Below are 26086 nucleotides of genomic sequence, written 5' to 3' on the forward strand. Positions count from 1 at the left end.
CAGCTCCCTGGGGCAGAAGGACTATTAGATCTCCCCTTTTGTGGGTTTTGGGAAATCAAACCCAGGGCCTGGTACATGGTAGGCAAACATCCCACCACTGAGCCTCATTCCCAGCTCCTTTTACAGGTGGGGAAACCAAAGATCAAAAGAGGGCCCATTGGGCTGGGGGTGTGGCCCAGCGGTAGAGCACTCGCCTAGCACATAAGAGGCCCTGGGTTCGATCCTCAGCACCACATAAAAGCAAATAAAATAAACATATTGTGTCCAACTACAACTAAAAAAAAAAAACGAGGACCTGTGCCTGGCTTCAGGACCCATGTTGCATGGTGGCAGGGCAGGGACATACTCGCTGTGCAGAGGGGTGGCACTCCGCCGCTTGGCTTTCTGCACCATGGTGGCTTGGTTGCGCAGGGCAATGCGAATGCGTGAGGCTGCGAGCTTGCAGGGCTCGCCATCCACCTGCACCGGGATGGCCTTGGCCGTGGTGAGGAGCACCTCTCGGCACTGCGTCAGCCGCTCGCCATGCCCACCCACCTGCAGTGCTGCCTGTGGGTACAGGAAGCTCCAGTCAGGTGGTGCCAGGATGGGATGGAGGCAGGGGGTGAGCTCTGCTCCTTCCAGAGAGGCTCTGACGAGAGCAGAGAGGAGACAGGGACCCCAGACAGAGTGCAGAATAGAGGGGAAGGGAGGAGATGGAGGCAATGAGAGTGACTTCCCAATCAGGACAAGTGACAGAAAGAGGACAGAGGCTCAGAGTCATCTCAAGTCAGAGAGAAGAAGGGACAGTGAGCCCTGGGCCAGAGAAGGGAAGTGAGGTGAACTCCTCAACCCTGGCCAATCATGGGAAGCATGGGTGACCCCCAGTTTCAGGCCATGCTCCCAGGAACTGTGGGCAGAGAAGTGTTCAGGTAGAGCCAGGCCCACTCACCAGTGATGTCATGGTGAAGCCAATGACCTCGAGGTAGCCGTCGTCATGCCGCTGGGGCTCGAAGTCATGGTGCTCCCCAGGGTGGCCCCAGGGCATGGTGCCAGCACAGTACCTGAGGGAGGGCAATGGACTGGCTTCGGCACAGTCTCTGCAGGACAGGAGAGCAGGGTCCACCCAGAGCCCAACCTCCTCACCTGGGGATGTTTAGGAAAACAATGCACTGGGGCTTCAGGTCCTGGATCTTGGGGGTCAGGTCCACTCCATCACACTGTAGAGAGGCAGGGGGGAACGTCGGGGGATGTGAGTGCCCAGGTGGTCTCCTCCCCTGCTTGGCCCTCTACTCCACCTGCTGGTTCAGCCCTGCTCACCACTACTCGGATGTGCTTGGCCAAGTCCTTGGAGCTGCCCATCAGGAAGTCAGAGAAAGCTGTCTGTGGGAGACAGAGGGTATCACCATCTCCTGAAAGGAACACCCTTGCCTCTGTGCAGCAGGGCTCCCGTGGCCTGGCAGACACTGATGGGCATTGCAGGTAGGGGGCTGGCCAACCTTGGACTCACCCCGGCATAGAACATCTTGTTCCGAAAGCGACTGTTGAATTTTTCTGGATTGGCCTCTGGATAGAGACAAATTGGGGGACAGGCAGTTAACCTGCTGGTGCTAAAGTGGGGAGAGGCTGGGCGAGTGTGCTTTACTGGGGAGCCAGATGCTCCTGTCGCCCACCCTGCTCCCACCTCCCATGTTGCCCTCAGAATTTTGCCAACCTCGAGACTCATGAAATTCCAGGGTGACGTGGGCATCAAAACCCAGGCTGAAGTAGTTGTTGAAGACATCCAGGGGCAGCTGGAAAAAGGTCAAGGGACCATAAAGAGACCTGGGCCTCTCCAATGCCTCCCCTTCCCGAGCCTGGTCCAGCCTTCACACTTGCTCAGCATTCTGTCTGCTCCTAAAGGCTGTCTGTCCAGGGAAACCTCCCTGAGTGCTTCCCACCTGGCACTGTGTCACAAGGCATGCCCTGCCCTCCCAGATCCCGGGAGGCTTCCATGAGCACCTGCTGGATGCCACAGCACTACCTCCCCACACACCATACAGAGCATGGGCTCCAGGCATGGGCCTCTGTCTTGTCTGCTTAGAACAGTGCTGGGCACGTAACAAGGCCTTGAGAAATATTTGCCAGGTGGATGAATACAAAAGCTATCTCGTGAGCTGAGGACCATTATTCCCCTGGGACAGAGACAGAAGTTGAAGTTGGGAGAACTGAAGAGACTCGTTTAAGTTTTCAGAGGCAACAGTGGAAGAGTGGGGCCCAGCCCCCATCTGCTGAGAATCTCAGACACCACAGACCCTGTCCCGCCCTGGCTGACTCACCCGGTCTGTGGCCCCCTCATCTCGCTCCTCAGGCCCTGCCTCGGGGTTGGGCTCTGCACGGAGGTCCCAGCGGTCCAGCTGCACCACATTCCCCTCCTCTACGTGGGAGAGGATCTTTGATACCGGCTCATCTGTGTAACCCTGGTGGAGGGAAGCAAGGACTGAGCCTCTCCTGTGGCTAGAGACCCCCGTGACCACTCCCCACTCCCAGAGTTGCTTACCCCGCCCCAGTTGAGGGTGCGGGCCAAGTCGTTGCCAGTACCCAGAGGCAAGATGGCAACAGGGGGCGGAGGTTTTAAGCGCAGCTGGTCCAGGGTGGAGAGAATCCAGCCAACCTGGAGAGGGCAAAGTCCCAAAAGTCTGGGCTTGGCAGGGGACAGCACCGCAGGCCCCATCCAGGCCCCGGGAGAACCCACCACACTGAACCCACCGTGCCATCGCCCCCGCACGCCAGGATCCGCAGGTTGTGCACTTTGCGGTACATTTCCAGTCTGGGCGGGGGGACAGAATGGAGTCAGGATGTGTGCCACGCCCCAGAGCCAGGCAAGCCCCTGCCACTCCCCACGGAACCTGGGCAAGGACTTACGCCTCCTTGGGCCCTCCCTGGCTCAGGTCAAAGACTTGTCGAGGATTGAGATACCAGAGGAAGGACTGGATGATCTTAGCGCCCTGGGGGGACAGGGAGCCAAGTGTTGTAGAAGGGATGAGGGGGACAGGAGGAAGCAGTCGGGGTGAAGTGGGGAAAAGAAGCACAGGGAAAAGGATGTGACTGTGGAACCAGGCTCAGCAGGGGTGAGGGACAGAGATGGCTTTTCTTAGGATCCCTGAGGTAGAGGGCCAGGGTTGGAAGCCTGAAATGGACGCTGGAACAACTGGTAGATGGGAGTGACCCCAACCCTTATGGAAATCTCTCTAGAGGAAAGCTGTGCTCACCTGGTTGCCCCCACTCTTGGGGTTCACAAACACCAGCAGGGGCTTCATGAGAGGTGAAGGGGTCGGCCTGATGATGAAGGGTCTCCAGCGGCCCTCCTTGGAGACACACAGTTCCTGAGGCTCTTTCCTGCCCTGGAGACCCTACCCTCATCCTCAGCAGATCCCTGGATGACACCCCATCCCACACCACACCCTCAGGTACCAACTAGGTCAGACTTCATGGGGAACCTGGCCATGGGGAAAACTGGAGCCATCTTCTGCCCTCATCAGGCCTGTAGGCCCTAACTGACCTGCTGAAGGCTGAGCTGGCAACATCAGGCTCAGGGGCTCCAGATCCCAAGAAACAGACTCCCCTTTTCTGGCCCCCAACTCGTCCCTCCCACCAGCCCCTTATCTAACCTCAGGCCCTTTCTTGCTGGACTTCCTCTTAAAGGATGCTCTCTTTTTCTTCTTGCTGGCCTTGAGGGTATTCTGCAAGGAAAATGGGGTGTTGGTGACCAGGAGGGCGAGTTGGCTTGTCTGGCAAGAGTGTGGGAGATGCCAAGGGTGTGGGAAGGACTCACCTGGGGCCTCCGAGCACGGAGGATCCAGGTGGGTGGGATGACCACGGCTGCGTGGACCCCCAGGGAGCAGGGCTCCTCGATCTGTTGCAGCATGAAGCAGGAGACCTTGCTGTGGTACTGGAGGGGAGCGACGGGCCAGGCTGAGCTGGGCCAGGCTGAGTCCTGGGACCCAAGCTCAGCACTGTGTGGCATAGGCCCATGGGGTGGGGTCACCTCTTACCGCTTGCTTGCACCAGGAGCAGCTGATGGCCACGATCTCCTTGCTGTGAAAGGTAAACTTCTGCTGGAAGCCCTGAGGGTGGACAAGGAGGCTGGGGCACAGGGTGACCTAAAGCATAGCCCCTGACCCACTTCTGCTGCCAACCTCTCTCCACACAGGGAAACTTAGCGCAGAAGAAAAAAGCCCCAAATACACAATAAGCCTCAAGGGCAGGGATGCTTAGCTAGGGGCCCATGACTAGAGCTAACTGCAAAGTCTGGGTGCACATGTGTTCTTGAGGATCTAAGGGCCAACCACTGCCCAACTCTGGGTTCCCCTCCTTCCTGCCTCCAGAGCTGGCTGGGCCCCCGAAGTGCTGCACAGCCTCCTGCGGTACCCACGGCATTCACTCCCTCTCCCCTCCACAAAACATTAACAAAGCCTAAATGGAGGAACGAGCCCCTACACCTCTGAGAGCCTGCACTTGCTGAAGGAGACAGACAAGAGGCAAAAAGAAAGTGAACAAAACAACTGCGGGCTGTGCTGGGGAAGATGCTCTGCAGTCCGTCTTCAGCCATGTTCCCCTCGGGGGCAGGAACCCGATGCCCAGCTCAGGGCTTGGCGTGCAATATTTACACAATAAATATCTGCTGAGTTAATGAATGAAAAAGTCTACATGGTTCTCAAAGAATTCCCTCCCCCAAGTTCAAAACAGGCTAGACCTACCACATTAGAAGGAAACTTTCCTTAGCCCAGAGACCAAGAGTGTGGCAAGGGTGTTTGCAGACTAAGTGGCCACAGCCAGGCTTAGAGCCAGCTGGGGAGTCTGCACTCTGGGGCCACAGCTGGTGGGGCCAGGCCATGCTGAACACACAGGGTCCATGGGCAGTAGGCAGATAGCAATCTTAGGCAGGACCCTCACCTTCCCACAGTGCCGACACTTGCCATCCTGGCGTCGCCTGTGCACCCAGTGGTGCCGTACGAAGGTTGGCTGGGGGAGGAGGGGGGAGAAAAATATCACTGGAGGGGTGCATTAGGGCTGACCCTGAGCACGGCCTAGGCCCCTCAATGTCTCATGGTGAGGGCTGGGGGCTACGGGGCTCTCTGCAGTCTTGCATGTGAAGACTTCTGTCTGTGGCCTGGAGGGAAGACTGAGATTCTTAGGAGGGAAAGAGAGAGCTGGGAGGCACAGAGAGGCACGCGATGCCCAGCTCTCTCAGGCAGCGCCAGTCAGGCCTGGCCTTGGGAGACTCAGAGCCTCATCCCAGGACCTGCCCAGACCCCAAGCTGCCTAGAAGGAGCTGAGCCCCCTAGTGGCACTCTGGAAGCACTGCAGAGAAATCCCTCAGGAACCTGGGGCCTCCCTGACCCTAAGCACAGTGCACACATACCTCACGGACATTCCTGGAACCAGATTCCCGGAAGGATGGCTTACAGCGGAAATTTATCTGTGAGACATTGCAATGACCACCAAAATGTCAGAATCTCCTTTCGACGTGGTCATCCAGAGTCACCATCAAAGGTAGCGGGAGCCCCAGATTACCCCAGTAACCTTTGGAACATGCCCACTGACCAGAAGGGATCTTTCCTTCCTCTGCCCAGGATTCTGGGATGAAGAGGCTGAGCATTTCATGCCCTCTCCTACTAAACAGGGACCATGGTTTACTCATTTTTCTACTCTTCCCACCCTCTGGCACTCCAGACCTAGGTGAATGCAGGAACCCCATCCTGCTGCTCACAGCTCTGTTGAGCAGTCCCTAGAGACCCTTAGCTAATGGGGTGAACCCAGGTTCAATTTCCACCTTTGTCAATGGGGCTGCAGTGCCTAGGGCTGTTTCTACTCCTCTTTTCCTAACTGTCCCTGCTGCAGCCTCAGAAGAGTCTCTGCAATTCTTGGGAGGCTCTAGGGAGGCTCTGCAATTCCTGGGCCAAGGGAAGCAGCCGCGTGGGCCTTGCTCATGCCGCTCCTAGTCCTACACACTCTCCCGAGTGCTGGCCTGGCTTCTGCAGGCTGGGGAGCCTCATCCACCCCACCTACCTTGATGGGCCCACTCGCCAGTGTTCCCTTCCCCCCACCACTGCCCAGACATGCCCCCAGCGGCAGACACATGGTGCCCAATGGTCCTTGGGAGAAAGGTCTCTGAACAAGCAGAATGTAGAGGACAGGGGCAGGCTTTAGCACATTCCATGGCCTCTTCTATTTGTTAGCTGGGACAAGATAGAACGGTACAATACCGTTGTCACTTCATGCTGTTGAGTCATATACAACAAACCCCACTGTATGCCAGGTATTCAAGGCACTGGGTACAACAGCTAATAAATGGGGGGAGGCAGGATTCAAATGCAGGCATTTTTGGCTCCAGGGTCCTTGAGTCTTCACTACCACACAAGCTGTGTAACCCAGGTGATGTTTGTGTAATGCACACATCTGTATGCAGATATACAAGTGTATGTGCTTCCACACACAAAAGGGAGGCTGAGTGGCCACACTCACCTTCTCCAGCTGCTCAATGCAGGGGGTGTGCACCACAATCTTGCAGGCTGCACATTTTCTCCTGGATACAGATTTCTGCTGCAAGACAGAAAGAGAGGGCCCCTGAGGCACCAGGTAACTCCATCCCAGACACTGCCTCAGGGCAAGCAGTTTTCTGCACCTGCCCCAGCACAGCTCTCTGTGCTTCAGGATCTCAAGCCCCAGCATCCAGCCTCAGGGCAAAGCCCATTTCTCCCGCTCCTGGGCAGCCCAAGCAGGATTGCTCAGGTGAGAGCTTGTGTTCACCTTTGGGAACCTGCAGAGGTTGGCCGGCAGGCGTCTAGACCCTGCCTCACCGCCAGGGGGCAGCAAGCCCTGCAGTGCTCACTCACCAGCATCTTGGCTACGCAGTACTGCTCCCCAACATAGCAGAAGTCCCCCGACACGTTGGTCTCAAACCAGATGTGTTCCCCATATGTTGCTGACTCCTAGACCACGGGATGAACATCCTCAGTGCATACCTGCAGCTTCCCCTGCCCACCAGCAGCACCATCTCACAAGACAAACCTGTTCCAGTTACCACAATCTATTTTCCTGTTTTTCCCACTCACTACTACTTAGGTCTGGCTCAAGGAAAGCCACCCCCAGGAAGTCTGCCAAACTCCACTGGCCCAGGGCTCCTCTCTCAGTTGCTCAGAGGATCTCTAGGCCTGGGCTGCTCCCAGGTCCCAGAGCCCAGGGGGACCGATGCCTGTGGTGTTCAGGTACACGCCTCTCCCAGTACCCAGCTACTCACACTCCAGTCCACAGTGCTCCGGATCTGCCTCTCGGCCTCGCCACACAGGGCCCCAGGAGTTGGGGGAGGGGGTGCCAGGTGTTGGAGGCCCGACTTGGTGATAGCTTTCCTACAAAAAGGGGGACAGCTGAGGCTCTAGGGCCAGTTGTGCACTTGCTGATTCTACTTCCTTCCCGCCACCTGGGATCTCTGCCCTCATGTGGCCTCCACCGAGGCCAAGACTGGGACAGGAGGGAAAGGAGAGGATCCCATAGCAGCCCAGGCACTGAGGCTCCCTGTGGGCATCTCAGCCCTTTTCATAGCTTTGTTGGGTGAGCTGGCTTCAGGCACTGCCCAGAGGGGCCAGGCAGAGCTCTGAGGCCTGCACCCCTAGCCAGCCCCTCAGAGGCTGCAGCACGGCCCCCCTGCTGCAGCTATACCTACACAAGCAGGGTGCTCCAGGCCTGGGGTCCTGCCGACTTGCGCCGCAGGGCTACCTGGCGCCTGCGGGTCAGCGGGCGCACCCGGGCAGGGATCATGGCGCCCACCATGGTGCCTGAGGCTCTTCGGCCCCCAGGGCCAGGGTGCTGGCCAGAGGGCCGCTGTTGGCTGAGGCGACGATAGTGGCCATGCAGGCCCCAGAGGGCATGATCATACACCACATCAGCAGGGAGCAGGTGGGAGGAGGCTCGACGCAGGCATCGGGGCAGGGTTGGCAGCAGCCGGGTGCCTGCAGTGTTGGGAGGTGTCCTGGTGCCCGGCTGGGTGGCACTTGATGCCCCGGCAGTCACATTCTCCTCCTGGACACCCTCCTCCTCCTCTTTCATGCCCACAAGCCCAGCCAAGAGCAGAGGTGCACCCAGAAGCTGAGCCCCAACGGTGGCAGGCGGAGGGGTGGGCACGGATTCCACAACAAAGCGGGGATTGCAGGCAGGGGGCGCGGTGCTGGAGCGACGGCGGCTGGTTCCCTGGGTGCCCACCCCGCAGCCCAGGAGGCAGCCCTGGGGCTGTGCACTGGAGCGCCTCCGCTGGGCCAGCATGGAGGAGGCCTGCCCTGCAGGGGAGCGACGCCGGGCCTTGCCCGTGAGCAGCCCCACACCGCTGGGCCGCCGCTGCCCTGCTCCAGGGCCTGGTGCCTTCCGCTGGAAATGTCTCCTAAAGAAGGTCTCCATGCGAGGGGCAGGCTGGTGGCTGTTGAGCACAGAGACCAGGAACATCAGGAACTCAGCCAGGCTGTGGCCAGTCTGTGCCCAGGAGCCCTTTCACAGCCCATGCCCCATGAACAGAGAAGGGACACTGGAGTTAAGGGTAAGGATAACCTTGGCCTTTGGCTTCCATGAGTAGAGTGTTTGAGGGTACAGGGAGGGTACACAGAGGAACCCATGTTTACAGCTACTGGGGCAAGGACGTTCTCCCCAGCTGTACCCCAGACTGTCTCTGAAGTCCTAGGGAAAAGGGGCTTCCACTGCCCAGGCACCAGAATCCATAAAGCCCAGGACCTAAAGGGCCTCATCCCTTTGCCAGAAGGTGGTGGAAAAGAAAAGAAAAACTGGGAGTCTGAGCGGGCACAGGCAGGCTGTGGGGCCCGGGGCCTTTCCTTCTTGAGCAGCCTTTTTTGGCCTTTTCTATCTGTTTTTTCCAGTACTGGGGACGGAACCAGAGGTGCTCGACCACTGAGCCACATCCCCAGCCCTTTACATTTTTTGAGACAGGGTCTTGCTGAGTTGTCCACATTGGCCTCAAACTTGCCATCCTCCTGCCTCAGCTTCCTGAACTGGGGAAGCTACAGGTACGCACCACCACACACAGCCAGCCTTTGCTTTGCCCTGAATGTGGAACAGGCTGGGTCCCCTGCTGGAACAGGGCCCAAATCAAGCAATGATTATAACACAAGGCACCCCGCAAAGGAATTCAGTCCTGATAAGACCCCAGAACTCTTAACCCCAGCCCTGGGGTCAGCCCAAGTGAGGGTGGCACCTAGGAACACAGACCTATGACTCTGGTTCAGGAATCAGAGACCCTGGGGAAATGAGGCCTTAGAAAACAGGAATGTCAGCCCCTCAGGGAAAGCCACACTGTCTTCACTCAGGGGTTGGAAGTAAGAGGCTTGGGCCAAAAGAAAAGCCTCCTGGACCGACATGTGTGCACACCTTTGTCTCTAAGAACTTTCTTGTTCCCAATGACTCTATCTCCACCTTTCTGAAGGGGCAGATACGACACTCCATGCGCCATGCCTGGAAACCCTGCCAGTACTGCTGCCGAGGAAGCCTGCTCTAGAAGCCCCACGACCCACAATTCCAAGCACCAGCTTCCCAGAGCTCCCTCCTGCAAGGAGGCAGAGGCTCCTGACACAATCCTGCACCCCACGGCCACACTCATGCTGTTCTGAGCTGGGCTCCTTTTGTCAGCCCTCCTCCTCAGGCCACTGGCAGCCGGTTCTTGTGCCCACACTTCTTTTTTTTTTTTTGGGGGGGGGAGGGCACCAAGGATTGAATCTAGGGGTATTTAACCACAGAGCCACATCCCCAGCCTTTTTATTTTCTATTTTGGGACAGGGTCCACCTAAGTTGCTAAGGCTAGCCTTGAACTTGTGATCCTCCTGCTTCAGCCTCCTCAGGTGCTGTAGTACAGGTGTGCACCACCATACCCAGCCTCCTAACTTTTGAGGAGGGTGTGAAGTTGGTACAGCTCAGGGTGGTGATGCTTCCAGAGCACCCCTATCTTCTGGGCCCTGGGCCCTGAGCCTGGGGAGAAGTCCATGGGGGTAGGACAGCCTAGTCCCCAGTAGCCACAGAGTGCAAGTCACAGCCATGAAATGATGTTGCCTAGGCTGACAGGAGAAAAGACTTCTGCCCACCGAGGGTCTGGCTGAAGTCGGATATGGGGGTGTGCCCTAGACCAGCGGTGGGCAGGAGGGAGCAGGGCCAGAGAGGATGGCTGCACCCCTAGTGCCTCCCGGTCCTTGCCCTGTTGCTGCCCTGTGGTCTCGCAGGCAGCTTCACGACCTATGCAGGGTGATAGCAGAGGGCCAGTGGGCAGAAGGCTCTGAGCTCCAGCGCCATCAGAGAGCGAGGCTGCTGTGCCTGAAGAAGCAGTGTTCAAGACAGGCGGGTGCAAAACAGAGCTCTCACCCCCAAAGGCGGTCCCCTCAAACCAGATGGACCGAGCAGGAGGTGAGCCCAGGGATAGGAGAGCAGGCCTGGGCACAGTGTCCCTGATTTCCTAAAACTGGCATCATCTCAGCTAACTCTCACTTGCCCACTGTGCTGCACCCTCGACACACGTATGTTATAAAGCACAGCAACCCTGAGGAATGGTACTGTGTGCTGTATTCCTGCTGAGGAAACTCGGTGCAGAGAGGTGCCGCCCGAAGTCCACAGCCAATCCCCGTGCAGCCAGTGTGGGAGCCTACGCTACCCGGGGGTGAGCCCTGCACCCCAGATGGACAAGCATCGGGTCTTTCCTCTTGGCCCCTGAGGTGGGGACTCAGGGGTTAGGAAGGGAATGATATACTAGCTATTCTATGTGCTCTGGTCCTGTGACAGTGACAGGCTCTGGGTAAGCCCTTGCCTCATCTGATTCCTACTGCAGCCCCGGGAAGGAAGCAGGACCAGCAGCTCCTTCGCAAGATGAGGGAAATGGCTTGAAGAGGTGCAGTAACATGCCCACGGTCACCCAGTCAGCCAGCGGCAGAGCTGGGACCTGTGCCCAGGTCTGCCTGATCTGGGGTCTGCTTTGTGTCCTGGGAAGGCTCCTGAAGGCCTAGCCACCACCGCTGCCAGGACACTGGCTTGCCGGCACTCCCCAGGGTGTCAGCTTTCCCCACCCATCTGCCCAGGCTGCCCTGTGACAGCTGCCCAGCCTGGAGCAGATTAGTCACCCGGACACACCGCCTGATGCTAGTGTCACCCAGAAAACAAAAGGCCACAGTGTGGGTGGGGGAGGTGCTGCTGTGCTCCCTGGGTGGTGGTAAGGGCCAGCCCTGCTCGCTGTCCCAGACCTGTACTAATGACAGGGGCCAGGAGGCCAGGAGGCAGAGGTGGCCTGAACCCCCATCACAACATGGAGACAGTTTACAGGTGCTCCTAAAGAACCCAGCCCCACATGCTGCCAGGAGGCCAGGTCCCATGTGTGCAGAGTCCTCAGCTACCCAGTGGTGCAGGCCTAAGAGGGGCTCCAGGCAGGCCAGGCAGCGCCGGCACTGCGCGACCACGTGCCACAAGCCTCAGTTTCCCTGTCTGTCCGAGGAGACCATGAGACTGGCTCAGGGTTTATGACAAGCTCTCCTGCTAGGCACCCACACCTCTGGGCTCCCACTCTCCCCTCCCCCAGGTCCCATGCTTCCTGTTCCTCTGGTCTCCATAGAAACCTCTGTCCTCTGGTCAGCAGTCGCCTGACTCCTTACTTCCTATCTCTGCAGAGGCTTCTTCTGGGTCTCACCAGAAGCCCAGCCTGGACCTGTTGGAAACCCTGCCTGGGCCTGAGCCTCTCCCATGGCGCAGCCCCCAGCAGCAGCTTCTTCTCACCTCAGACACACCACACAGGACACGTAAAGGTCACTGCAGGAAGCCCCACAGGGTTCTGACACTGAGAGCACAGCAAAGTGACTGCCCCTTGGCTTCCTGCCGGACCCTGGAAGAAACCTGCCACATCCAAGGAGACAAGAAGGGAAAGGGTTCATGGGGCCCCCTGTCCACCTCCAGCCCTGCCCTGACGACGGGAGGCCAGTGGGAACACAAGGACGCCTGGGGACAGGTGCAGTGGTGTCTGACCATGCGCTCAAGATGACTGAGGCTGCAACGGTGGCGCTGAGGCAGGCGCAGTGAGGTCGGGGGTGGGGGGCCCAGTGCTTCAGCTTCCAGCCAGGGAGGATCCCGGCCTCCGGAAAGCCCACCTCCTAACGCCAGCAGCAAGTGAGAAGGACCAAGCACATTGGAACCCTGCATCTGCCACTGCTACCCTAGAGTGGCTGACTAGTCTGATTCTCCATTTTCTCATCTGTAAAATGGAGATCATGCCACCTAGTTCCCAAGGTTGGCCCAGGGTGGCTCTGAAGCAATGGTGAACATAAGGTACCAGACGATACCTGGCAGAGCAGGGGCATGGCGGGGCCCACATCCAAACAGACCAAGAGCCTGTGGTTGTGCCACCTCATAGGGTCTCCTGTCCACAGCGGGGGTGGAATCCCAGAATGGGAAGCAGGCATGCCTGGGTGGCTACCACTCACCACATGAGGAACAGAACCTGGCAGCCTGTGCCACCTGGGCGTCTGCTCGTGCTGTGAAGAGTGCCCTTGGCTCTGGCATCAGGCTGATCCCTGGGGCCTCCTCTGCCTCCAGAGGAACTGGCACAGGAACTCGGTGGGATCCAGCTAAAGTGGCCATTCCATGCTGTGGCCAGGGCCCCTAGTCCCCTGCTCAGCGAAGCCAGGCATGGAGCATGATGCTCCTATTCCAGCAGCCCCAGAGAAAGGGCCTGCAGCTGCCTCCCCAGGGGGCTGCTGGCCAGAAGCCACATCTGGCTGCTCGGCTCCCACAGCCCTGGTAGGAGCGGAGGAGGTGGGAGAGCTGGAAGGGAGCCCGCACATCCCCAGGAGTGGGAGAGGCAGGGTCCTGACTTCCCCAGGCCTCCATTCACTAAAAGGACCCTGCAGAAAACAAAACAAGGAACACAAACACACACAGGGATCCAGGGGGCCAGGGCTGGACAGTAAGAGAGGCCCAGGCCAGTAGGACGTTTACCTTCCAGGGCCCACCCTGGCTTGGGCAGGAGTGTGAGCTTCACCAGACCTTCTCCTTCTCCATCAGCTTTGGGGACCTGACAGGGTAAGTCCCTCCTCTAGGAACAGTGGTGCCTGGGCCTGTGCGGATCCACCCCTTCCAGACCCACCCAGATAATACAGAAGGGAGGGATCAGAAGGCAAGGAAGGGTCAGGGGAGCCCCGTTGACCTGATCTGGAAGGCAGGGTGGCAGGCGGGAGGTGGGCAAGCAGGTGGGGGCTGGGGTCTCCGGGCGGCTCTGGCTCCGGCTCCGGCTCTGGGCCACCGGCCTCCGCTGAGCAAGTCCTAGTTTGGAGCTCGAGCTGCAGTGGCTGCTTCTCTGCCCCCTCCCCCTCGCCACCCTCCTCCCCCTAGCCTGTGACAGCCGTTATGAAAATAGCCCAATTGGTAACCGACTGCACTTCCTCTCCCAGCGGCGGCTCCAGGCCCTGCAGCAGGCAGGCGGTGGGTAGGCGGGTGGCACCCGGTGGCACAAAAGGCGCACGAGCCTTGCCTCCTGGCTCCTCTTCCCCAAGTCTGGAAGCCAGGCTGCGTGACAGCCCCATCAATAGCCTCTCCTCCCTGCAGAGCCCAGGCCATGCCTCAGCCTGCTCAGGGACAAGGTCTAACTAAGGAGGGAGAGGTGGGGATCCAACAAGAGTCCCCTTCAAGAAAACAGTGCTGGGTCCCATGGACAGGTTTTCTGGGGTCCGAGGCAGTTAAGCTCTAGACAAAACAACCACAAAAATAAATATCTGAGAAGTGTTTCACGCCTTAGGAAAGCTTCCTTCACCAGCATTATCATGCAGGAGACAGCAGTTTCCCTGCAGGTGGCCTACTGTCCCTGAGGAACATATGGGGCCAGAAGTGCTGGTGGCTGACTGGGGATTCCAGAGCATGTGTCCTCTGGCACTGCAAAGAAAGCCTTTCAGAACCGCCCCTGCTTGTGCCAAGCTAAAGGACACCCAGGACAGGGCAGGTGTGTCACACGTACCCTACCTGGACTGCCATCCTCCAGTTCACAGTCCTGCTATGGCTCCCTAGGATCTAGAGTGGCAGCAAACGTCCTGATTCTGGATCCCTTTCCACTCTTAAATTACTGAAGATTCTAAAAAAATTTTTTTTTCCTGTGGGGGCCGGGGATGGGGGGGCAGCTATTAAAATTTACCATATCCAGAGTTAAAACTGAGAAATGTCTTAAATTTTATTAACTCATTTAAAAACAAGAATCTCATCACGTTAACCTTGATAACATGCTTATGAAAATAAACTACACTTTCTAAAACAAAAATATTAGCTAAAAGAGTGGCACTGTTACATGTTTTTGCAACCCTCTTCTCATGTCGGCTTACCAGAAGGCAGCTGGGTTCTCGGGCAACATCTATTCCTGCAGCTGTCTATTACCACAGGTTGCTCTGGTTGAAGCACAAGAGGAGAACTCACACTGACGTGTAATTAGAAAAGGAAGGAATAGTTTACCAGCCTTTTCAGTAGCTACAAACATTCTTCTTAGCTTCTACACCAAATATGACAAGTAATAGTTTGCTAAAGGTTTGTTGAAGGGTAGAATCTGAGAGCATATTAATGAACTTTTTCTGGGACTATCTTGCAGGTTGTTTGAGACAATGTTGCCCAGGCTGGTCTTGAACTCCTGAGCTCAAGCTATCCTCCAGCCTCTTCCTCCAGAGTGGCTGGGGCTATGGGTCACACCACCAGGCCTGGGCTATCTTGCAATGTGAACTTTGTAACATCAAGCGTGGTCACTGGAGAATATTAATTTCCTGGGCTATGCAGGTCTTCCAGATGTTGACACATTTCATCAGACAATATCAAAAGATCACATTTGCTATCACTACTGATCTCATCATAAAGTTTTAAGTCCTGGGAAGTTATCTGTATCTAGAAGGTGGATACAAGGTTTCCAAAAACCTCATCTCTGTTCAAAAGCTCAAATTTTCTCACTGGCAACAAATACTGATACTATTTTCCAAGTGACAGGCTCACTTCATTCATTTTTGAGAAAATGTCTGCCACATACCCAAGTTTGACTAGCTTGTCTGTCAGGTGCTCAAGTAAAAATGGTGCTCCTTAAAAAAAAGTGATGGGTGCAGCTTGCGACGTGGCGGCCTAGCGCTCCTCCTTACCAAGGCTCGGCAGCAGCAAAAGTGCCTCGTCTTGCTTGCTCCATAGTTCCTCACCCAGGATATTAAAAAGACAAACGCTCAGGGTCTTGACTTAATAAAGCTAGTAATTTTAACTTCTTTGTTATGTGGCACTGGGGATTGAGTCCAGGGGTACTTTACCACTGAGCTTCGTCCCGGCCACTTGTATTTTGAAACGGGGTCTCGCTGAGTGGCTGAGGCTGGCCTCGAATTTGCAACTGTCCTGCCTCAACCTCCCAAGTTGCTGAGATTACAGGTATGTGCCATTGAACCCGGCGATTTTTACTACTTTAAAAAAAAACAACAAAAAAACCTGAGAGTATGGAGTGGGTGCAGTGATATGTGTGTGTGTGTGTGTGGGGGGGTTGGGATGGGTGTGAAGACTCCAGCAGCTGCACCCCCAAGGCTTCCGCAACATCAGGTCAGGTGCACCTAGGACAGCCAATTGTGAACCAGAACAGTTCTGTACACCTTGTTCCCTCATCAACCCCCAAAACACTCGAGGACCATACTTTACTACCTGCTGATTCACAGTGGGTTCTAAATCCTCCAGCCTGGCCAAAGTGGCTTCTGCGATGTGGTACTAACTCAGTCTCCTTGGCCATGACACAAGCCCTTGGTTCTAACCAAGCCAACCATCTTCTGTCCAGTCTGGCTGTCCGGCTCACTATTTTCCAAGTGACAGGCTCTCTTCATTCATTTTTGAGAAAATGTCTGCCAGATACCCAAGTTTGACTAGCTTGTCTGTCAGGTGCTCAAATAAAAATGGTGCCCCATACCCGGCACACCTTCTTTCTGAATCCGGGCCTCCCTCCCCACAGGCTCTCAAAAGCTCCACTGCTTGCAGCTGCTCCAGCCACCAGCCGAGGCACGCCCAGGCCTTCACATCAGCCATTTGGCTGCTGTGCCACCGGAGCCCTGGAAAGCCTGCTTCTTCCAGGCCCACACCTCCTTCCTCCATCAGACCACAAGTTCCTAGGGGCTGGGCCTTGGCCCACTGGGCACACCAGCACAGGCCGGACAGTCAGTTGGTGTTTACTGCTCTTCAGCTCAGGAGGAAGGAACAGGGAATTCCGTGGAGGAGGGGCCACAGCCTTCAGGGAAGAGAAGGGCTTCCTCCCCTGGGTACCGCACCCAAGGGCTGGCCACAGGCCCAGGCCACTTCTCTTTGTTGGGTACAAGGGGATGGTAACAGCCTTTGTTTTCGTGGCTACCTTCCTCGCCTTTCCAGGAGATCGGAACGACAGCTGAAGGCCCCTTTCTGGGCTGGGAGCCATCGCCCACTCCATGTTCTCCATGGTTTCCCTTATGAAACCTGGACAGCAGGATTGGGTGACACAAAGTCACAAGGTGGGGGTGAGCAAGGAGGGGAGAAGAAGGGCTGACTGCCTCAGATGCTTGGGGGCTGGGCCAGGATTCTAACTGAGCTCCTTAAGGAAATGTCCCCAGTCTCTTCTCCTTCATGTCCTGGGGCCTTGTCTCAGGGCCTGGCCCCTGCCAGGTCTGGGACAGAGGCATGTGGAATGAGCAGGAGAAACTGACTCATCCTTTTAGCACCTCTTCTCCAGCCGTCCTCCTGCTGCCCCCAGAACTCATTTGAAGGCACTCATTAGTATCGCTGGCTCCCCACTGCCAATAGCCCCCCAGCTATTTCCTATGTTGTCTGTTTTATTTGACAAAAACATACCTCACTCAGCCACTACATGCCTCTAAATTTTCTACAAATATTGATCTACTCATCCTATAAAATTAATTAATGGTTATCCCTATTACCCGTGTCCTCCGATTATGGGTAAGAAAACTGAGGCACAGGCACACGGTGGTTAAGTGACCTGCTAGAGGCCACGCAGCTAGAGGCAGCAGAGCTGGGGTGTGAACCCTACAGTGTGCTCCAAGGTCCAGACCTCTACCTCTAAACGCTTTTGTCACACGGTACATGCCTCTGCGCTTAGCACCTGAAATCTCTATACTGGAATATGAGTCTGCTCTTCTGCTTACCGAATTTTGCCTCTTCTTTCCCTCTCATCTTGTAAGAGCTGGCTCAGATATTGGATCTGCCAGAAAGTTCTCCCCAGCCCCCTCTCCCAGGGGGTTAGCTGCTCCCACGCCCTCTCTCAGTTATTCTGGGCCAGCAGTCCTGGTTTGGGAGTCTGCACCCCCACAAGACCGTGAGCCCCAGAGATATCGTACTGCTAGTAATTGCATCCCCAGGGTGTAGAAGTGCCGGGTGTGGCCTGAGAGTGAAGTGAGGGAAAGTGAACGGTCCCCACAGCCTCGTGGATCAGGGCTTGAGGGCCTCCTCCTGAGGTGTTCCTGCTAGCACTAGGTAGACAGGCTGCTGGTCTGGGTGGAGTCCTGTGTCCTGAAGACAGCACTGAAAGTGATCCCTCAAGGGAAGGCCAGTATGTCTTCCTCTGAGTCTCCCAACTGGGCCCCTTTGTTACAGCGCCCCGTCTCTGGTGACTAGTTCCCTCGCCTCACCTTCTCCTGTGTCTGCAGCAAGCTCCATTCCCCATCTGCTAGGCAAAACATCCCCCCTCACCCCTCATTCAAGATTTAACATCCCCCCAACCTTCTGAAACCTCAGGCCCAGCCCTAGGCACCCAAGGCAGCCCCTGCTGTCCCCGCTTTGTGACTTTCTGTCACCCAATCCTGCTGTTTGGGTCTCATAAAGAAAGCCGTGGAGAATCGGAGTGGGCAGTGGCTCCCATCCCAAAGGGGCCTCCCTCACTACCTGGAAGATTGTAGCTCAGCTATCAGCACCCAGAGTCCACCTTCTCTCCAGGAGTCCACGCAATCCACAGAGTTTGGATTAGGAACTGTGCCTAAACGCCGAGCCACAGGCAACTCAGGTCTTCAACGTGGATTTGGAAACAGATCCAGAGGGGTTCTGAGGCTAACCAGCACCACCTCAGGCTAAGCCTCTTCATCTGTGTGGGCCTCACTCTCCTCTGATAAACCAGGTGAATGCCTACCTTGTTCTCCTCACAGGATTGCTGTATGCTTGAAAGAGAAAGTGTTGTCATGGTAACCGTTTCCTCAGTTTACCAGAAGTTTAAAGGAACTAAATGCCCCCAGAGGCCTATACATAGGACCACCACTTTGGAACTCACTTTGACAACATCTGTCTAAGCTAAAGACACACATACCAGTAACCGAGCACTGTGGGCGGACTACATAAGGAGCAGGGTGCCAGAATGGCCTCTGGAGGATTACCCGCAGGGGTGCCTACTGCAAACCTCCTGAATGTCCAACAGAAGAAGACAAGGGAAGTAAGCGGCAGGGTAAGCCCGGTTCCCTTGAGCTTGGGTCTTAGATGGGCAAATCTCTAAAACAATGGCCAGGGAGAAACAAATTTAGAATATGTCCAGGAAATTATTTAAATCAAGGTGAAAACCTTGATAATTACAAACAGTACTATATGTTGGTAGAGATGCACACTGACTAGTCACACTTTAAGAACAGGAACAGAACAACAAACACCCAAATGAGGCTTCTGGTTTCCTCTGGGGAAGACTCTTGGCCTCTATCTCTACCTAAAGCTAATAGGGTGGAATGGTTAGATTTGACCAAGATAAGTGGTGGGCAGTTCATTATTCTGTACAGTATTCTAACTGCAAAACATCTAATGCTTTAAAAAGGGTTCTTAAATAATTTCTTAAAAGGACTCTCAGAGGGAGATCAGCTCCCTGGGTTGCCCTTGGTCTCCCCCACCAGCTAGTTTCAATGGTGTGTCACTGTCTCATAACAGGCAGACAGGAAGGCAGGTCTCCCCCTAAGGGATGCCTTCCAGAGGTGGGTGGGCAGTGGCAGGTTGTGTCAGTGGGGCGTCTGTGTGGGTGGGGGAGCAGGAACCAGCTTGCCCCCTTTCACAACCACCCCCGCCTCTCTCTGTAAAATGTCAGCAAGTTGGGGAAGGGGGGTGGAGAGACAGCAAGCTGTTAACCCGCAAGATGCTGGGGCGTGGGTGGTGCAGGCCCAGGCTCCCAGACAGCTATTTTGGCTTGTGCTGCTGGGGCTCAGCCCTGGCAGAGGAGAGGCCTCTCCAGGGGAGCTTTGCACTGGTGTCTGCCAGGAGCAACGGGGAGCGGGTGCAGTAGAGGGAGAAGGTGCTGGGTATAAATGTTGCCCAGTGTCTCCCCACCATTGGCCACCCACTGACCCAGGGGGGTTTTCAGGGGTGCCTCTGAACTTACCCTTTGGGCCTTCTGCCCTCTGTACCTACCAAACAGGATAAAAGGTCACAGATGTGCCCCTCCACTTCAGATCCAGCCAGGGACAACCGGCTTCCAGCCCCAAGCTCCTACCTAGGATCTCTACAGCCCATCCTCTGCCTCCTGAAGCTAGGGATCTTGGTGGCAGTCCTGCCCTGGAATCCAGGAACAGATCAACTCAGGGTCTCACACTGCTTCCACGTGAGGCAAATTACTTCTCACTAAACCCCATGAAGCACTCAAACTCCTTCTTAGGCTCTACCAATTGAGGGATGGAAAACACAAGAGAAGAGTGTTAATAAGTAGGGCAGCCGAGTGTTGTGGAAGACCCTAAGGCTGGCTCCAGTGTGAGCTTCAAGATCCTGGGCCAGAGCTGGGCACATTGGTGCCCGCCTGTAATCCCAGTGATTTAGGAGGCTGAGACTGGACAATTTCAAGTTCCTGGCCAGATTGGACAACTTAGAGAGACCCTGTCTCAAAATAAAAAACAAAAGGGCTGAGGATGCTGGGGATGTGGCTCAGTGATCAAGCACCTCTGGGTTCCATCGCCCAGCATACACACCCAAAAAGATCCTGGGCTAGCCCCTGACCTCTCTAAGCCTTGGTTTCCTCATCTGTAAAACGGGAATTAAGACCAACTGTTGTACATTGTGAAGATTTCATGAAACTGATGGGTTTACAAGCTTCTGGCACCTGTTAGTGGCCAGAAAGAGATGAGCTGACAGAACTCACCTGTGTGTGTGGGGTGCTCCTCCCTCAACTCCCAAATTCCCTGCTCAGGAAGAACCCTTGGCCTCACTCAGACCCACTCTCCCACCCCGTATCTACACTGTCAGCCTAGGCAAGGGAAAAGAGGAAAGGTGGGAGAATGGTAGCTCCACAAGCCATGTGGTCCCTGCTCCAGGCTACCCTTCTCCCACCATGCTGAGTGCACAGGGGATAGGGGAACAGCACCACAGCCTGATACCCTGAGGGCATCAGGGGACCCCAGATGGAACAGAGGAGGCGGCTGAGAAGAGCAAGAAACAAGTGCTTGGCAGCACCCAGAAGAGTTCCAGGAAGGAGGGGGGCGTGGGTCTGGAAGCAGGTGCAGCTGCTCCCCCTCCTCACACACACACACACACACAGCCCCTCCCTGTGCTGACTTAAGAGGGCTGCTCAGGAGCAGCGGCAGCCTCCAGGACAGTCAAAAGAGGCAGAAGACAGGCTGGAAAGGGCCAGATGAGGATTTCTCAGAAGACAGGCAAGGTTCTGGCGTCCTGTGATGTGGCACAAATAAACATGGCCCTGGAAGCTAAGAGACCCATGCTGGAGGCTGGGGGGTGTGGCTCAGGGTGGAGCTTTGCCGAATGCACAAGGCCCGGGGTTCAACCCCCAGTACCCAAGACCAGCGCTAGATTCCAGACAACCCCTACCCAGCCGTGAGACCTCAGCTGAGTCAAGGCTACCTGTCTGGGCCTTGATCTTCAGGGACAGGAGGGATGGGGTCAGCGATGGAAGCACACACCTTCTGCCTCACTCTGATTGGCTCCACCCTGGCAGCCAGAATATCAGATACTCACCATCAGGAGATGTCCGTGAGTCCACTCACAGCAAGAACAAGTGAACTGGCCACGAGAATCTCCTCACCCCTTGTCCTCCCCCAGTGGCAGCTGTTGCCCCCTTGTGTCCCTCCAGTGATACTGCAGAGCAGAAACTCTGCAGAGCAGCTCCAAACTCTCTTGCCTTTGTGGGGGCAGAAGGGACTCAGGTTCCTGATTCCTTTAGGGACCAGCTCAGCCCAAGTCTCAAGGCCAGATAACCTGACTGACCCCCTCCTCTGCTTGGCTAGTCCGTGAAGACATTGAAGAATTCTGGAGAGGCCTCCAGGAAGATGAGGAGGGCAGGCCTGTCACTCTCTCCCAGTCCCAGCTATCCAGGACCTAGGCTTTCTCTTACCAGGGGTCATTAGTCCTTCCTCTGTCCTTGCCTGAGAGGACACTCACTCTTGTGCTTTCTTGTGCCATTTACAAATCCTGGTGGCTCCACCTCCTGGGATTTAACCTTTCTGGACTATGGCGCATAGACAAAAAAGACAGGAATCACCTATCTCCTCCCTCAATCATCAGGCCAGAGGCTCTGGCCAGGTGGCAGCAGATGGGGACCAGGAGATTCTTATCCTCATTTCCCCACCTGCACAAGCTCCATATTCCAGCACATGGCCTTGTGTGGGGAGTGAACAGTGAGATGGACTCAGCTTGGTCACTGAGGCCCCATTTTCTTCCCCAAATTGGCTGGAACCCAAGGACTCCAGGGCCTGCCTCCCACAGCCACCTGTGCTGTTCCCAGCATTGGCCTAATTGAGACAACCCTCAGAGGCTCCCTTTTGCTCCCAGACATCCTGGCACCACAGACAGGGTTCTCTCTCTGAATGAGAGGCCTCCCTCAACATGTCCCTCCCCATTCATTGCAAACCAACCCAAACAAGGTCTGCTTCTGCTTAGGCTGCCTGGCGGGCACCCTCTGACTTCAGGACGGTCTTCAATGGGGCCATGTGGCATTGTCTATAAATGAGACCTATTGTCTCAAACTTGTTCGACAGGTGTGTTTCCTGCCCTCTGAGAGCTTATGACTTTGAGCTTAATGAAGGGCAGGAGATGGTAGAGCAGATGCTCAGGCTCCCGGGGGCTCTGTCGGCCAAAGCTCCTTCTGTCTAGATGTGCAAAGTGCTAGGTAATTTCTGATGCCCCTGGGGTGCAAAACCAGCTAATCCACAAACCGTGCGACCTGCCCAGGATCAGGCTGCTGGGATCAAGCCAGAGGATAAGCAAGTCTTCCCTCTCTCCCAGTGGGTCCTAGAGCAGGAGGAGGAGTCAACCTCCCTCCCACTTGTGACTGACCAACCCTCTAGGCCCTTGGAACCTGAATGCAAAGGTCCCGCCCTCCTAACTCAGGGTAGAAGAAAACCGGAAGCCTTGGGATTAGAACAGGCCTACACCTCCTCTTCACTCTCCTCCTCAGGGAGGGGGCTGATGGTTCCCAGCAAGGAGAAGTGAGGCAGGATGGAGCTGGGGGCGGGAAGAATCCATAAGTTGGGGAGGATCACAGCTCAGTTTTGTGTCTCACTGGGCTAAAAAAAGGGAGATGGCAAACTGCTCCCCAGATTCCCAGAAAATGATGCCATGTAGGGGACAGAGATTGGCTTTAAAGAAAAGGCTCTTTAAGAAAGATGCCACAAAGACTGCTCCTTCTGAATGGACCAGAGATGGCAAACCTGTGGCCCATGTGCCATCACAGCCCCCTGCCAAACTCATAATAGGCAATAATTGTTCCTGGAACTCCCAGGTGAGCCAAGATACCAATACAATGCTCCCAACACAGCTCAAGAGCCACCACCCGTCTGTTACCCGTGAACCCCCTCCTAGCTGCTGCCCATTCATTTATCAGACCCCTCAGCCCCAAGGTTTTGAGATGTGAATGTGGGTGGGATGGGGAAGCAGAATAGGAATCTAAAGAGGATGGTGTCTAAGAAGCAAGAACGACGTTATGAATGAGCATGGAGCCTGGGAGAAGATGGAAGGAAGGTTTCTGAGGATTTTTACTGGTGGCCATCCATCAGCCAACAATGGTAACTGGCCCAGAAAGAAGAATTAAAGAGGGCAGACCCCAGAGCAGGGGCACTATTCTAAATGTCACTCCCCTGCATCAAATCAAGTGAAAGGAGGGAGGTCAGCCCTTGTAGGCACTGATTCTTAGCTTCCAGGCCTCCCAGGGGAAAGCCTCATCCCTCTGGTCTCTGAAGGCCCTGCTGCCCCCAGCAAAGTGCTACCAAGCAATGGATACTCCTTCCAAGCTTCCAAAGGTGCTCTTTGATTTTCTTCTCATTAAGTACCCTGGCTTACCATGCCCAGAGTGATGTAAACCTGTGTTTCTCAAACTTGGGAGCAAGTTTGAGAAACACACCTGGGAAGCTCTTAAAAAATAAAATGCCCAAGCCCTACCTGCATATCCAATGAGCCAGACATGCCAAGGGCAAGATCTAGGAATCCGAGTATTTCTTAAAGCTCCCCATCCCCCTGTGATGTTCTGTTTGGAATCCTGGTATACACAGAGAGATGTAGATTTTGGAATCAAACCAACTTGAGTTCAAACACTGTCTCTGCCTCTTCTTGCTATGTGATTCTGGGCAAAGCACCTCTCTCTCTGACCCTGTTTTTTTCATCTATAAAAAAAAAAATGAAGAAATAACACCTATCCTGCTTATTTTAGGCAATTATATAAAGGCACCTGTCAGTTCTTTGGTTTCTTGTTCTTCCTCCAGAATGTGCCTGAGGCTCATCTCTACATGCACAAACCTGTGCCCTTCAAAAGGGGTACAGCTACAGGTCAGAAGCACCTAACACTTGGTGCCCTGTGGGCAGTGACAGGAAGCCTCTGGTGGAGCCCCTCCCTCCCCCTCCGGAGCCTGTGAACTTTGGAGGCTACATCCTGCAGAGCTGGGTGTAAACTGTTCCATCTTGCAGGGCTGTGGGTGACAAAACAGAAGTACTGGAAGTCTCACTGCTTGCCCTGTTTTACATGACATTGAAGCCCACATGGCTTTAGGAGAGCCCAGGGAGCTCCATCTGCCAGTGTAAGGATCCAGATTTCTGTGCATAGTGTGTGCTCAGTGACAAAGTGTTAGGTGCAAAGAGCAGGGCCCTTGGCTAGAGTAAAGCTGGCAGAGGGCACTGGTCAGCATCATAGTTACACCAACCCACACAACAGAAAACTGCCCAGGTTATTGGTAGATAGTCTACCCTTGGAAGAGACAGGGCAAAGCCCAGGAGGTGCTGAATACCATGAAGCCTGGCAATTGCAGAAAAGAGAAAGGTAGGGTTTGGGCAGAGTCCAAGTGGTCAGAGTCCATTCTGAGGTAGCACTGGGGTCCTTAGCTGATTGGCTACAAGCTCTCTGGCCAGTAGGGTAGGGCCAGGGTCAGACAATAAAAACTCAGAGAGCCAGGTGGGGTACCCCAGGGGCAGCACCTTCCCTCACTTACCCTAGAGCTGCGAGGGCAGGCAGCAGAGGGTAGGCAGGACCAGCACACAGCCACCAACTGCCTGCACTCAATCTTTCCATACCCTCCCCCAGTTCCCCACCGGCGTCCTGGTCAAAGCTCTGTCACAGGCACAATATGGTGACATTTGGAGTGCTGGGGGGAGGGAGCCTAAGAGAGCTTGAACAGCAAGCACAGACTCCAGACTACAGCCCACTTCATCCCTTTTCCAGCAAGGACTGGAACTGGTAGGGGAAGAGATGACTGCCCACCAGAAGCGGCTGGGGTTTCCCTGCTAATTAAGAGCGGAGGTAGAGCAGGTGGCCAGATATCCCGAAACCCAGGGAGAAGCTAAAAATGTTGAGCAACTAAGTCAGTGGCCAGTGCTCCGGGCACAGCCATGTGTCGTGACAGTATCAGTGGGGCCACATTCAGCAGATGCCAAACAGAGGTGGCAGGCAAATGGGTCCCACGGACGCGCAAAGGGCAGTGTGATCCCCGCCTCACTAGTGCCAAGAGGCTCGGGGAGGCCCTGTTCTATCAGTGTCCAGAAGGGGTGGGTGACCGGTCATGGGTACCCTGCCTGTTGATGCCCAGGGGCTGGGGAGATTCTTTCTCCCCGCTGGAGGTTTGGGAGTGAGTCCGCCCGGTGCTACAGATGAGGCTCACGCTGCAGGTGCCAGTGCCGGGACGACCCGGACCGCCCGCGCCGCGTGCTGGGGGATGACCCCCATGCCGTGCCAGCGCTAAGGCAGACGTGCCAGTGGGAGACACCCCTGGGAGTTAGTTCCGACGTGGCCCGCCCCGCCAGTGGCCGAGCAAAGTGCCGTGGTGCCCGTCCCGCGGCCGCCCCGCTCACCTGTGCCCGAAGAGTCGCAGCCCTGGGAAGCGCCGCTTGCTGTGGCGCCGTGGCGCCTTGTCCGGCTCAGGACAGGCGTCGCGCTCGGAGCCGCTGGACGAGGCGGAGGCCGACTCGGAGTCGCTGCTCCGGGCCTCGGGGCTGCCGTCCCGCGGCTCCATCCGGCCCTAGCCCCGGCCGGCGGCGGGCCTGCGGGAGACGCCCATGCCGGGCCGGCGGCCGGGGCTCAGCACGCCCGCTCCGCGCCGCCCGCCGCAGCCATGGCGCGCGCTCGCTCCGCCCGCCCCGTGCCGCGCGCCCCCGCGCCCCACGCCCAGGTGCCCGGGAAGCGGCCGCCGCTGCCGCTCCAGGAAGTGCCGCCAGCCGCGGCCGCAGGACCCCGCATAGCTGGCCGGGCCGCTGCCTGCCCGCCGCCGAGCACGCCCCCTCGGCCGCGCAGCGGCACCGGGCCCACGGCGCCCTCTGCTGGCCGCAGCCCGCGCCGCAGCCCGCGAGGAGGCCCGGAGGGGCGGGGCAACAGAAGCCCCGCCTCCTCGGCCCCGCAGCCGGTCAGCCTGGATTCAACAGAAGCTCCTGGCTTGACACACCGCGTGCACTGTGTGCACCCGGGCGTCTTCTGCCTGTAGCTCTCCCGCACCCAAACACCCACACGCTCAAGTGTACACCCGCGAGGGCGGTCGTCACCACCTCCCTTCCCACATCCACAAGGAATACATTGCTTTCTCGCACACTCACACACTCTGTGCTCACCCAGCCACTCCTACGATCTCCACCCTGACCCCCTTGGCTCTCCCAAATCGCACCCACGGAATGAAAGTCACACAACGATCCCCATGGA

The 26086-nt window shown here is 56.2% G+C and overlaps 1 protein-coding gene across 13 annotated transcripts in view; it reads right to left on the bottom strand.

Annotated features, from left to right (window-relative positions):
* Positions 1-26086, bottom strand: part of Dgkz (diacylglycerol kinase zeta) — a 41791-nt gene that overhangs the window by 4719 nt on the left and 10986 nt on the right. For 5 of the 13 annotated variants that reach the window (XM_027936418.2, XM_071616253.1, XM_071616254.1 and 2 more), the window contains exons 1-20: positions 7682-8424; positions 7259-7367; positions 6855-6950; positions 6484-6561; positions 5381-5437; positions 4912-4980; positions 4011-4082; positions 3791-3907; positions 3627-3698; positions 3228-3323; positions 2881-2963; positions 2725-2785; positions 2516-2629; positions 2295-2435; positions 1691-1769; positions 1487-1542; positions 1297-1359; positions 1123-1196; positions 929-1040; positions 347-546 (exon numbers count right to left, since the gene is read on the bottom strand). In XM_027936418.2, coding sequence (XP_027792219.2) covers positions 347-546; positions 929-1040; positions 1123-1196; positions 1297-1359; positions 1487-1542; positions 1691-1769; positions 2295-2435; positions 2516-2629; positions 2725-2785; positions 2881-2963; positions 3228-3323; positions 3627-3698; positions 3791-3907; positions 4011-4082; positions 4912-4980; positions 5381-5437; positions 6484-6561; positions 6855-6950; positions 7259-7367; positions 7682-8409 — 2477 coding nt within the window. In that variant the 5' untranslated portion in view covers positions 8410-8424. Of the gene's footprint in view, positions 1-346; positions 547-928; positions 1041-1122; positions 1197-1296; positions 1360-1486; positions 1543-1690; positions 1770-2294; positions 2436-2515; positions 2630-2724; positions 2786-2880; positions 2964-3227; positions 3324-3626; positions 3699-3790; positions 3908-4010; positions 4083-4911; positions 4981-5380; positions 5438-6483; positions 6562-6854; positions 6951-7258; positions 7368-7681; positions 9615-25248; positions 25437-26086 lie in introns of those variants that run through there. The other 8 variants (XM_071616255.1, XM_027936423.2, XM_027936425.3 and 5 more) reach the window with 7 other exon arrangements.

The sequence above is a fragment of the Marmota flaviventris genome, chromosome 9 (genome assembly GCF_047511675.1).
Source record: "Marmota flaviventris isolate mMarFla1 chromosome 9, mMarFla1.hap1, whole genome shotgun sequence".
Classification (NCBI taxonomy): domain Eukaryota; kingdom Metazoa; phylum Chordata; class Mammalia; order Rodentia; family Sciuridae; genus Marmota; species Marmota flaviventris.